The 12,952-nt window shown below is 42.9% G+C and overlaps 1 protein-coding gene across 2 annotated transcripts; it reads left to right on the top strand.

Annotated features, from left to right (window-relative positions):
• Positions 1–7,430: 7,430 nt before the first annotated feature.
• Positions 7,431–10,649, top strand: LOC147637903 (ACT domain-containing protein ACR3-like). 2 transcript variants are annotated; one of them, XM_086799744.1, is made up of 8 exons: positions 7,431–7,582; positions 8,041–8,115; positions 8,512–8,557; positions 8,669–8,783; positions 8,939–9,006; positions 9,145–9,756; positions 9,853–9,957; positions 10,048–10,649. In XM_086799744.1, the coding sequence occupies exons 2-8, from the start codon at positions 8,045–8,047 to the stop codon at positions 10,402–10,404; spliced, it is 1,374 nt and encodes a 457-aa protein (XP_086655870.1). In that variant the 5' UTR covers positions 7,431–7,582; positions 8,041–8,044; the 3' UTR covers positions 10,405–10,649. The 2 variants fall into 2 exon arrangements, with proteins under 2 accessions (XP_086655870.1, XP_086655872.1); XM_086799746.1 differs by having other exon boundaries at positions 7,560–7,830.
• Positions 10,650–12,952: the final 2,303 nt, after the last annotated feature.

The following is a 12,952-nucleotide window of genomic DNA, read 5'->3' as shown; positions in this document are numbered from 1 at the left end:
AGACAGGGTGTTATACATTGCTCTATGCTACTTCTCTCCTAAAGGATCAAGATATGCCATGACAATAGAGGAGGAGATAAGAGGGGAGGAGGAAGACACAGGGCCATTGGGAGAGTCACCATATGCAGCCCTTTCAGATGAGATCATACACTACTCCAACCTGGGGAAAGTCCTTCTTATGGGGGACTTCAATGCATGGACACAGAGCCGACAGTGCGACATCTATGATTTCAAGCACCCTAAGGTGATGCACACACTAGAGGTGGAGGACACGGGAGCTTGCAGGGTGTAACGGGATGAGACAGTGGTAGGATTCAAGAGCACTGACATGCTTTCCCCCCACGATCAGGGGGGAGCACAGTGGACTACATCATGGGGTCCATGGAGACCACACAGGTAGTGACATCTTTCACCATCCCCTGTGTCCTATTGGTGCGGATCACACGTACCTCTTACTGTCACTGGCGAGCTCCACACCAGCACCTACACAGCCCACACAGGCATCGCATACAACTTTCTACTTCACCCATGACTTGGCAGACATATATGAGCATCATGTATATGACGGGCTACTCTAGATGGATCCCCTGTCAACTCTAGAAACACTCACCACCCAGCTGTCATCTCTACTACAGACAACCGCCACCCGCAGCTTCCCCCATCATACACACATTGCACACACAGATAGATCTGGGAGCATGCCCCAAAATCGGTGGTATGATGATGAGTGTAGAGAGCTATTTAGACACCTCTGTGCCCAGAGAGCACTGGGGACCATTACACAGAGACAGGCGAGCCGACAGATGAGGACCCTCACACGCCGTAAGAGGCGTGCATATGAGGAGGCACAGTACTGGGATATATACCACCTACTCATGAGCAGAGATGCAGCCACTGCATGGTGCAGGATGAGAGAGCCTCACCCTCGTACCCCGATTGAGGATCCACACACATGGCACACATATGCAAAGAGCCTCTACCATATCCCTCAGTAGCCGCCCATACCACAACCACAGGAGTCCCGCCCTACCACCTCTACTTTCTTTACCGCCTCGATGGTAGAGAGAGCTATCTGCCGGTTACAGCATGGGAGATCAACTAACCACACAGGTTTACAGAGTGAGCATCTTATCAATGCAGCTGACACATTGGGACCCTTTGTTGCTCACCTCTTTAATAGGGCACTAGTGGAGGGCCTACCAGCTGAGTGGACTATGCACACCATCGTGCCTCTCCAACAAAGCGGGAGACATGCTAGACAGAGGAGGGACTGCGAGCACTAGGGCAGGCTGGATTCCGACGAGCTTTCTCCACTATTGACCATATATTCACTCTGAGATGTCTGATTGACCAGGCTAGGGCACAGGAGAAGAGATTATATTGCTACTTTGTGGATTTCCGCAAAGCATTTGACACGGTGCCACGAGAGAGACTCTTCCAACGCCTACAGTCATTGGGGATCCCATCAGAGATGGTTTGGGGCATCTATGCTTTATATGAGCAGGTCCTCAGGCGCATACGATGCCCCGGCGGGGGGCTATCTGATGTGCTATCTGATGTTATTGCTAGCACCATAGGTGTGAAGCAAGCCTTGCCCACTCTCTCCTACACTATTTGGGCTATACATCGATGAGGTGGCTGACTTCATTGGTCATGGTGGTGGGGACGGAGTAGACATCTTAGGTAACACAGTCCACACTATGCTATATGCAGATGATATTATTCTGGTCATGGTGGTGGGGACGGAGTAGACATCTTAGGTACCACAGTCCACACTATGCTATATGCAGATGATATTATTCTGGTCTCTGAGTCACAGATGGGACTATAGCACCATCTCCATGCACTCGATGACTTCTGCACACAGAGGGGGCTTACAGTGAACCTTGGGAAAACCAAGGCCATGATTTTCCACACCTCAGGGCCGGTTCGACGAGACAGGCCATCTTCACACTAGAGTAGGAGGACAGGTAGAGGTGGTAGACTCATATGTGTACCTGGCAGTATGGGCACTTGGGCTCGCCACCTCCACATGGTCTCAGATAGAGAGGCCTCAGATTCTCATGCTCTCACGGATGATCCGCAGCAAACCCTCCGTCCCACATGACATTGTCCGAACGGAGTTTGCTGCACCTCCTATGCTAGTAGAGGACCTCTTCTAGACGATCTGCTTCATATAGAGGATCAGAGATATGCCATCAGATCGACTCTCACATAGAGCTTTTGAGGCGTTCAGGCAGCTCGCAGAGAGTGGAGATAGGAGATCATGGTATTCACAGATGATACAGTGGCTCACTCAGCATGGCCTCGACATAGATCATGTGCCACCTTTCCAGTATGATATACATGCACCACACATCCAGCTCTCTCACAGTGAGAGGAACGGAGTCCTTTGGCCAGATTTATGGCAGCGATACACTCAAGAGACTTGGATTACACCCAGTCAGCCTCTACCGCCAAAGATGCTATACTACAGAGATCAGTTTATGCGTATCTCAGCGGATGGATTCATACAAAGACCTAGATACATGGATGTGTACATGCCTCACAGTGCCTGAGTGGCGATTGGCCAGCTCAGAGTGTCATCACACCAGCTTGAGATTGAGGCAGGTATGGCAGCATGGATCCCCAGAGCAGAGAGAGGATATGCAGACTATGCGAGGAGGAGGTTGAGAGTGAGGAACATTATGTATGTAGATGCAGAGCATATAGTGTCATTAGAGAGAGATACACCACCATCTTCAGTGGACATCCCTCACTCCGCCAGATCATGGAGTCCACAGACCAGCGTAGATTTGGCCAGTTCTTGTTAGAGACACAGCGCCATAGAGAGACACTGATACAGACTCATATGAGAGGGAGAGGTGGGCGACAGCTCCAACTCACTGATTTCTTCCAGAGATCTATCCTAGTGCCTACCCTGACACAGGAGGGGGTTACACTTCAGCGCGCTACGGACCTCCGAGCCAGATGGAGACCAGAGCACCAGGCTACCAGACTCCCAGACTACATCAGAGGGAGATCACAACAAAGATACAGGCTCGACATCAGCACCATATCCAGGAGCGGCTATCTCACTTACACTCACACCTGGAGATCATGCTCTGAGGTATTTTTGCCTATGTATCACATATTACACCCATATTATGATACTGGTTGGAGCTAGACAGATCTGCATTGCATTCTTGTATACCCTACGCATATAGGTTGCATACTGAGCCTCTAGCCGTAGGGCTCCATCCATCACACCCCCCCACTAGCTCAGTACTTTCATACTTTATTTCATGTTCATTTTGTCCTTTTTTTTCTGGACATCTAGAAGACATTGACAGTTGTACATTGTTTTGTCTCATAGGTCGAGTTTGGCATCTACTAGACGTTAATACAACTTTCTTTCTCTCTCTCTCTCTCTCTCTCTCTCTCTCTCTCTCTCTCTCTCTCTCTCTCTCTCTCTCTCTCTCTCTCTCTCTCTCTATTTAGAAGTGCTTACTAAATAGGGTGCCCAAAATTAAAAAAATCTTAAATCTTCTCAAGCACTTAAAAGCCTATAGCCCAATTCAGAGTTTAAACAATGTAATTTAGCATACATTTCTATTTTCACACCAAAACAAGTAATTAGATCTTCTCAACACTACAAGGGACATAAGGACCTTATAGTAGTTACTTCAAAAAGTAAATATAAATGACACCTAATAGTTACTTCAAAAATAAAAGGAAAATAGTCATGACTTCCAATCTTTTCTAAACCAAGCTAACTCATGCACATGTGTCCTCTTCCTTCATCTTTTCTGAATTAATGTTTTTTTTATTTTCTCCATTTGAGTTGTTTTTAAAAATCAAGAAAAAATTAAACCATGTAATTAAAATTAAATATGGGGTAGCTAAATTGGAGGTGACTTTGGCTATATGTAAAAAGTTAAGTGAACCTTATGCATTGAATATTGTCACCACCATTAAATATTTGGGCCTTAAACAATTATTGAAATGTAAGAATTTGGACTCTAAGATATAAATGTTGTATGCTACTAGTACATCTTGTGCCTATGGGCCACCATAACTATCCAATACACTCGAAACTAGAGTACCATGACATAGATATTAATTAAATTTAACAAATGTGTCAAAAAATAGAGCTTTATTTTGACCTAATGGGGTAGGTTGACCAATTTTCTAGAACAAATACATTAAATTAATATAAGAAGAGAAAAAATAGGCTTTATTTTGACCTAATGGGGTGGATGACCAATTTCTATCACAAATGCACAGCCTTGCTTAGTAGTATCAATTATATTCTTCTTTGTGTATCATTGGCAAAATGCTTGCCAATGATACATATCCTTGCTTTTAATAGTATCAATCATATTTTTCTTTGTGTATATCATTTGCAAAATGCTTGCTATGTGACTGGCTGGAGTGTATAATTGTAAAGAACCAATAGGGTTGTATGATAAAGAGGGTCATGTTTTGGTAGGCATTTATTTCACTCGAGACTATATTTTTAGCTTTTCCACCCTCACTTGCAAAATCACAACCATTGGATCGATGAAGATATTGACTGCCCAAGCCATCTTCCTCTTCACTATGTCGTGCAAGGCATAGCAACAAGTAGAGCACGAAATATTTTTACCAAACAAGAAATTTGGCTAAGATACACAATGTATGTTGTTGGGGGATGCCGAAAAATCAGTCCACCTGACCAATCTATTTGGTTCCTAGTAATTGTGCTACCAGGTGAAGTCTTTGGATGCATAAACAAGCTCGCTTACTATAGAACATTCTTACTTTGTTGATTTATAACAAGATCAACATGGCATTGTATCTAATAAGGTGAAGAGGGTTTATGAATTGATAGTAAATTTTAGACTACAAAGTAGTTCGGAATCAACATCAAAACAGATTTGATAACACACTAATAACACATGCTTCTTATGTGGGAATCTATTGATCTCATCCTCACTTTGGCATTCATTAGTCATTTTCATTTTCCTTTTCCTTGTCCTTTTCATTTTCTTTAAGGCTTTATTTCTCTCATAATGTACATAATGTCCTTATCATTTTCTTTACAACTTTATTTCTCTCATAATGTACATAAAAAATAAGAGTGACAAGTTCTCTTGTAAATAACTCTTCTTTCATTTCTTGTAATTAGCACATTATTCACAATGTGGCCATACACATATGGATGCACTCTCAATCACTTTATGATACTCCCCACTTACTTTGCTACTTTTGCATATAACATTGTTGTCTCCTTTATCTTTGTATTAAAGAGAAGTTGCATCACATATACATAAAACTCAATGTAAGATTCGAAAGTGTTATTGTTTGTGACATGTATTAAGTCAACATCACACCATGAGTCCTCTCACATGATTGAGATGACTACTTTTATGACGGGCTATTGCATTCAGGATGCCTACTTTTAGGGACAAGTTATTTCATTCGAGAACTCTCCACCCTTCTACACCCATCTAAGCATCAACATGACTTAGTTGTGACGGGTGATGACTTAGTTGTGATGGGTGACCAAGAGGCACAAAGCAAATTGCCAAGCGTTTGTGGTTGGAAATTTCATTGGCCTTTATATATATCTAATATCTAATCAATGATTTCCTTTTTGCTAATAGAAATATGTTTGTAAAAGGTGTAACTTGCAACTTTACCATTTACTTTATGTCATTTACTACCAATGTGCTCAATTAACCTAAGCGCTCACTTGTGTGGATGTGCGAGCTTTGAAGGCACTTGAGTGTGAAAACCACCTCATCATTGCACTTTGAACTCCTTGATTTATGGGAGTATCACACTAAAATGTCCATCTCTTCACGATTTTGTTCTAACATTCTTGAATTAGGGTATTTGATTACCTTTATCTTCTATGAAAGTCATTTGGATTTTTTGGTAGGTGTTAGGCCACGCAGAGATGCCTTTACACCCCATGGGTGAGCGAGGAGTTAAAGTATTTCTCGAGATGGGTTTCAAAAGCCACACCCACTCGTTGCTATGTATCTCCATCTCCCTCGTTCGAAGCCAATGTCATTCACGCAAGGATTACGTCGGATGCAAAAAGAGTGTGAATTGGCAAAGCCATGTGGGAGTGGTATGGCCAGAAGTCCCTACACAGCTCCTAACATATGCCCAATTTAAAAGCCTCCTTGAAGGGAAAACTATGTGGTGAATTTGGTGTGTTTATTCTTGCCTATTCACAAAGGGGAGAAACGTCAATTCTTTTTTTGGAGAGAACTTGAATTGAGCACACACAACCTGCCTCAAGGTTTCGTTAGAGGAGATTCAATCAGGCCTTAAAATTGACTCCCCACACCACAAGGACTGTGACTCCTTCTGTACTTACTCTAGGCTTCCTATGAAGCTTCCCAAAGTATTCCAAGGCTTCACTCAAATTTGCAAAAATATTAAAACAACCAGATAAAAACAACAAGTTCATGATACATGGAAATTCACAAGAAAACTTAAGAAGAAATTGAAAAATCTCACTACCACCACCACTTATATATATATATATATATACACACTTGGGACGCCTAGAACTCATGGTTTAGGCTTCGTTTAACGCTTTATAGAAATTCTTGGGCTTCAAAATGACGCTTGAGCTATTTCTTGGAAGCTTCCTTTGAAGCCTGAGATTGCCAAGGACGCCCAGATGGGCTTCAATTTTAAGGCCTGGATTCAATCCCACGACCTCAGGGAGGCAGAAACATCAATTTTCAACAACAATATGTTTAGTTTGTGGAAACACAATTGGTAAGAAGCCCCTTAAACGAGTGTCATGCCGCGTGTAGGGAAATGGACCAGCGGGACGTCCAAAATACTCTGTGCTGGCTTGATGACGTGGAGGAGGTTTCGGCCGAGGCTTGGACCGCCATCATCAACGACGACACACACCATCATCATGCATTTCAACCTGCAACACCCACAGCAACGCAGGCGGCCAGCTCTCTCTCTCTCTCTCTCTCTCTCTCTCTCTCTCTCTGGGCGCCATCGTAGCCTTTACTCTTCGCGTTTTCCTCTGCACAGGAAGACGCCGCCATAGCCCTCTGTCTCTCTGTCTCTCTCTCTTCAAAATCATCCCTTTTCATTGATATCATACACTGTTACCCATAAAACGGCGTGTATCTCTTGTACAACCCATCATTATCAACATCATCGCTTTCTTCTTTTTTCTGTCTGTGGCCCTGCCTCCAGACAACGCAGCACAATTCCTCAAGATTCCGCCCCCCCCCTCTCTCTCTCTCTCTCTCTCTCTCTCTCTCTCTACCAGTACTACTACGACAGTCTACCCTGCCACTGTTGGATTCAACACAGCCGCAAATCCTATCCATCCCATTGAATATCCTGTCTTCGTAATTGCATGGTCCCCGACTCTCTCTCTTCTCTCCTAATTACTACACGTTGTGTTTGGAATATGCCCCATGCCTCTGGTGGTTGAGTTGTCTAGGGCCCCCTCTAGGAGAATTCCCTCCCTCTGCTGCCCACCTCACCCCTCGTAATCCTCAAGCAGGATGCTCTTCACCCCTTAGTCCCCCTTCCCCTTCTGTTGCTGCTGCTAGAAGCCTGCTACTCTGTGAGTTCATTGCACCCGCCTCCTCCCCCCCCCTCTCTCTCTCTCTCTCTCTCTCACACACACACACACACACACACACAGAGGAAGCCCATTCGGGGGGGGGGGGGGGGGGGGAGGGGATTGGCCGGCCGGGGGATAAATTAGATAGGGAGGGGGGCAAGGAGGGAAGAGAAGGGAATGGTTACCGTATCGTATAAGAGAGAGAGAGAGAGAATATTGAAGAAAGAGATATAGATAGAGGAATTATGGTATGTTACTAAATTAGGCCCCTGGCACAGAGTTTGCGGGTGGGTTTCTGTAGTCTGTAGTGTGTGTGTGTGTGAGAGAGAGAGAGAGAGAGAGAGAGAGAGAGAGAGAGAGAGTTTTTGCCTATCTTGCTAAATTAGCTCTTCCCCCCTCTCACCTTCTTACAAAAGCTTGTGGTTCTGTATTGATGGTGGGTTAGCATGGTGTTGCAGAGACATGGAGCCTATCCGCTGGCCTTACTTTGATCCCGAGTACGAAACACTCAGCCAGCGAATCAACCCCCCAAGGTATGTTGTAGCAGTTCTATTAGTTCTCTAGTTTATTGCAATTGTGCTGAGTGGAAATGGCATCTGGGTCGGGATGTGATTAACTCGATTCTTTTCATAATTAGAAGGGTTTAGAGCGTAATTAAGAAAACTCTTCTAATAATTCTTCTCAGAATTTATAGCGTAATTAAGAAACTAATTGGAGAAGCGGGCGATCAATTCGTGTGCTTTATTAACGTAGCCACAACCTAGGGTTAATTTGTGAATAATCTGAGGGGTAATTGGAGGTTTATTGATTGCGGGTTAAGCGTCTTAGTAGTGGCTTTGCAATGAAAAATTTGGAGACCATTGTGGCTCTTCTGTGTAAGACAAAGCCTGGTCTTTTGGCTCTAATCAGCGTTTAATTCTTGCTCTCAGGGTGGTTATAGATAACCAGTCTTGTGAAAAGTGTACCCTAGTCAAGGTAAGCAAGCTGGTTATTTTTGCGTGTTTCGGCTTTGATGAGTCTTCTTTCTTCATCTGATGGGTAAGCTGTTTTGGTTAAACCTTATCCACAGAGGGGGTTGTTTCTCAGGTTGACAGTGCAAACAAGCATGGAATTCTGTTGGAAGTTGTCCAAGTTCTTACAGACCTTGATCTCGTCATCTCGAAAGCGTACATATCCTCGGATGGTGGCTGGTTCATGGATGGTGCAAATCTAACAACCACCCCACTTTACATGTATTTTGTCGCCCTAGAACGGCGGTCACCTTGTAGAAGGCACCCACCAATGTGCTCAACATTTTCTTCTTGTGTTGGCAGGATGATAGCATTGGCTGACTTGAAATTGGGTTGTTTGTTGCAGTATTCCATGTCACCGACCAACTTGGTCACAAGCTCACTGATGGAGGACTGATCGAGTATATTCAACAGGTTCGTTGTTTGAAAGTGTTCTTGGAAGGCTGCATGTAGACCTGCCATGATGTCTTTAAGATAGCCATGTTCAGAGCTTAATATCTCAAGATTGCATCCTATTGGTGTCACTGATTCTACCCTTCCTCTTTTTGGCAGTCGTTGGGTGCTAAAAGAACTGCCACAACCCCTGAAGTAAGGACATGTCTGGGTCGCACTGTGGGTGTGCAGTCTATTGCCGAGCATACAGCTATAGAGTTGATTGGCACAGATCGACCCGGCCTGCTATCAGAGATTTCTGCAGTCCTTACTAGCCTCAAGTGCAATGTTGTGGCTGCCGAGGTTTGGACACATAATGCAAGAGTTGCTTGTGTGGTGTATGTCACCGATGAAAGCAGCGGCGGCCCCATTGAAGACTCACAAAGGCTTTCCTCCATCAAGGAGCAATTTTGCAATCTTTTGAAGGCAACTAATGATCAAAAGGGAGCTAAGACAGACATTTCTATGGGTCTGACCCATACAGAAAGGCGGTTGCATCAGATGATGTTTGCAGACCGTGACTATGAAGGATCCACCTCCTCCTTGCCTGCTAATTGCACCGACAGGCCACAGATCTCTATTGAGAGTTGTGTGGAGAAAGGCTACTCGGTTGTGAACATCCACAGCAAGGACCGCCCCAAACTTCTCTTCGACACGGTCTGCACTCTAACAGACATGCAGTATGTCGTGTTCCATGCGACAATAGACTCGGATGGACCTAATGCTATTCAGGTTTGATTTTAGAAGCTCTTTGTCTTTACCTTTTCAAGGTAATAGTCCTTACCACAAGAGAGACGGCTTGATCATGTAGGCCTTAAACATGAACAGGAATATTATATCCGTCATATGGATGGGTGTACTCTGGATACGGAGGGGGAGAAACAGAGGGTCATCAAGTGTCTTGAGGCAGCAATAGAACGAAGAGTGTCACAGGTAAAAAGCTAACTACTCTTCAGAAGCGATTGGTTGCATGCTTGGCAAGTCTTGAGTACAGTTTCCTTATGTGGATTAAATTGTGTTCAGGGTATCAGGCTTGAGCTGTGCACAGGTGACAGAGTAGGATTGCTTTCAGACATTACGCGGATCTTCCGTGAGAATGGTCTGTCGGTGGCAAGGGCTGATGTTAATACCCAAGGTGACAAAGCGGTCAATACCTTTTATGTGACAGATGCCTCGGGGGGTCGGGTTGACATGAAGACCATAGAAGCTATGCGAAATGAGATAGGGCAACAGATACTGCATGTCAAAGATGTGCCGAAATTGGGAAGGGCTTATGCCACAGATGGCCCGGACAAGCAGGGATTTTCCTTCGGAAGTCTCATCAAGTCACAATGGGAGCGTTTCTCTTCTAATCTGGGTTTGGTCAAGCCGTGTTCTTGAGATGGGATCGAAACTTGAGAAGGGTTGCAGAGCAAGGTCATGATGCCTTGTGAGATGTACAAATGGGCTAACATAATGGGTGTGTGAGTGCATGGATCAGCATTGACAGTGTTCTCTGGGATACAAGGGTACTAATAGTTTTATACATTTCCTTTCATGTAATTGTAGTTCCAGACATACTGATGTATTGATGCCTCTGTACCATTAGTCATATGTTTTAAGATATCATTGATGCCTTCGTACCATTAGTCATATTTTTTAAGATGTCGCTGTTGCGCCTTTTCATGAATGGATGGTCCTCTGGGATTGCGGGAAAAGTTTTCTAGTCACTAGTTGGTTGTTTATTTTTAGGTGTGTTGTGTAAGCTCCCTTCATTGATCTGTGTCCTTGTAGTGGTTACCTACCTTGAATGTGCTTGCAATGTTGTGGCGATCGTGTTAGTTGGTACAACACATTGGTATATGCCCTTCAATAATTGATGGCCTTGGAGAGACTGATTTTACTGCTATGGATGTTCAGTTCTCGAGCCAAGAAAATCCTCACAAAAGAAAGGTGGCTATTTCTTTCATTTTCTTATATGGGGTTCAAACTGTGGGATTTAATAGAAGGCTTTGATGATGTTTAAATGTTTTTCAGTGTATTGACCAATTGTATGTACATATGTAATTACATATATATGTATGTAGAGACCTATTTATATTTTTGATACGTAAGTATACTATTACATATGTACATAGAGAAAGATCTTTTATACGCGTAGACATATATAAAGTGAGGAGATAATTTAAAACACAACCCATAGAGAGATCTTTTATATGCATGGATATATAGAAATATGTATGGATATAGAGAAATTCAACACAGAAATGCACATGTGTGCACTCTCAAAGTGAGGGAGATAGAGGGGGAAATGTAAATAAAATAGTAAAGATTGTCTTGCAAATATGTAAGCAAGCATAAAGAAGCAAAATCACCTTCTATCAAGGATGGTAAAGGGCCACCAGAACTCACCACAAACGTGGGATTTCTATCATAAAGGGCCACTAGAAAATCCCACTGAAGGAAGGTAGAGGGCCAAAGGGCCATCAGGACTCACCACTAACATGGAATAATAAAATCACTTATATTGAGGTACTGTCTAATTTGGGAGGAAAATTGTTGATTTAGTTGAAATTTTGCAATGGACAACATGACTTGTTAATCATCTCAACCTCTTCCATCATTAAGGATAGATGCAAGATGATAGGCCACAAGAGGTGAAGATAATGCCTCAATAGTGGTAGTCATGCCTTCAAGGAGGTGCCTATTTCCAATGTGTGGATGAGTTTTAAACTCAAAAATAATAGGATATTTTTATCTCTCCTCTTCTCCTAGATCAAACCAAATAAAAAAGGGAGCCAAACTGGTCCAAAACTTGTCCAAATTTAGTTAAATTGAAGCTGAAAAATTTAAGAACTCAGTTGGACTCAGTTAGTGGCCTCCCTCACCTATAAATAGACCTTCATTCTTTTGTATTCTCATCTGTGAACTAAACTATGCCAGTATTACTCTAAGACAAGCTTATTTTCTATTATCCTCTAAAAACCCTTTACAAATTGAAGAGATTGGAGCTTCTCTCTCTCTCTTCAATCTTCCTTGGAGACTTCATCAACATACCAAACCAATTGATTGGTTGGGGGCCTCTACTTTGATCAAAGAATTAAGCAATCTAGGAGGTAAAATGTGGTTTATGGTCTTTTTTCTTTAATCTCCAAATGTTTCTCTCTTCTTAACCCCTCTCAAGCTTGAGAAGCATTCAATTGAATGGCTTTTGAATACAATTGTACGGAAGGATGTTGTTTCTTTCACAAGGGTGACAAAGTTGGTGAGGGAAAAGTTATGCAAACTTCCACTAGCCAAAGTATGCATAGCATGCCCTTGCCAGAAGGACATATTAGGGTTATGGTTGAGATATGTTTGGTAAAAAATATTCCTCTATCTCATCCATTTTCACATGCTGATATGAACATGCTTAAAGATGTTTTGAATTCATTTGGAATTTTTGTGAAGTTTGGTAACTTGTTCTACAATTTTATATATTCTAGTTTAGTACATTTAAAACTTGATTGTGAAATGTTTGAGTGCAAAATATTGAAGGCAAAGGGAGATGCATTATGCCCACTCAAGGGAAGAGCTCTTCCATATACCAAAGAAGATGCCCACAAACTCCTAGGGAAGAGAAAAAAGTGATGAAGATTATGAGGTAAATATTGAAAAAAAAAAGAAGGGAAAAGGGGAAGGTCCAAAAAAGGTAAAAAGTTTTAAAGAGGACTCCATGCATGAGGGTGCCGAGGAAGTGGATGATGAGGCTGACCAACAAGACATATTCGTTATAAACTATGGTATCGATCTTCACATAGATGTGGTATATGAGGCCTTAGATCGACTCATAGTAAACATGATGACAACAATCTTTTTACTCGAGACGTGTAGAATCAGATGAGTTGTATATTTGTGTAGGTGATTAAGACAACCTCATTGTCCTTGATGTCATTTTGCGCCTTGTTTG

This window comes from Cibotium barometz, chromosome 6, assembly GCF_041138505.1.
Source record: "Cibotium barometz isolate CiBa-2024 chromosome 6, ASM4113850v1, whole genome shotgun sequence".
Classification (NCBI taxonomy): Eukaryota; Viridiplantae; Streptophyta; class Polypodiopsida; order Cyatheales; family Cibotiaceae; genus Cibotium; species Cibotium barometz.
This window is presented reverse-complemented; position numbering and strand designations above follow the sequence as displayed.

Coding starts and splice junctions, on each gene's coding strand:
- LOC147637903 (XM_086799744.1), top strand. CDS start 8,045: ATGGAGCCTATCCGCTGGCCTTACTTTGATCCCGAGTACGAAACACTC. Junction 8,116..8,511: donor CAGCGAATCAACCCCCCAAG/GTATGTTGTAGC, acceptor TCTTGCTCTCAG/GGTGGTTATAGATAACCAGT. Junction 8,558..8,668: donor AAAAGTGTACCCTAGTCAAG/GTAAGCAAGCTG, acceptor GTTGTTTCTCAG/GTTGACAGTGCAAACAAGCA.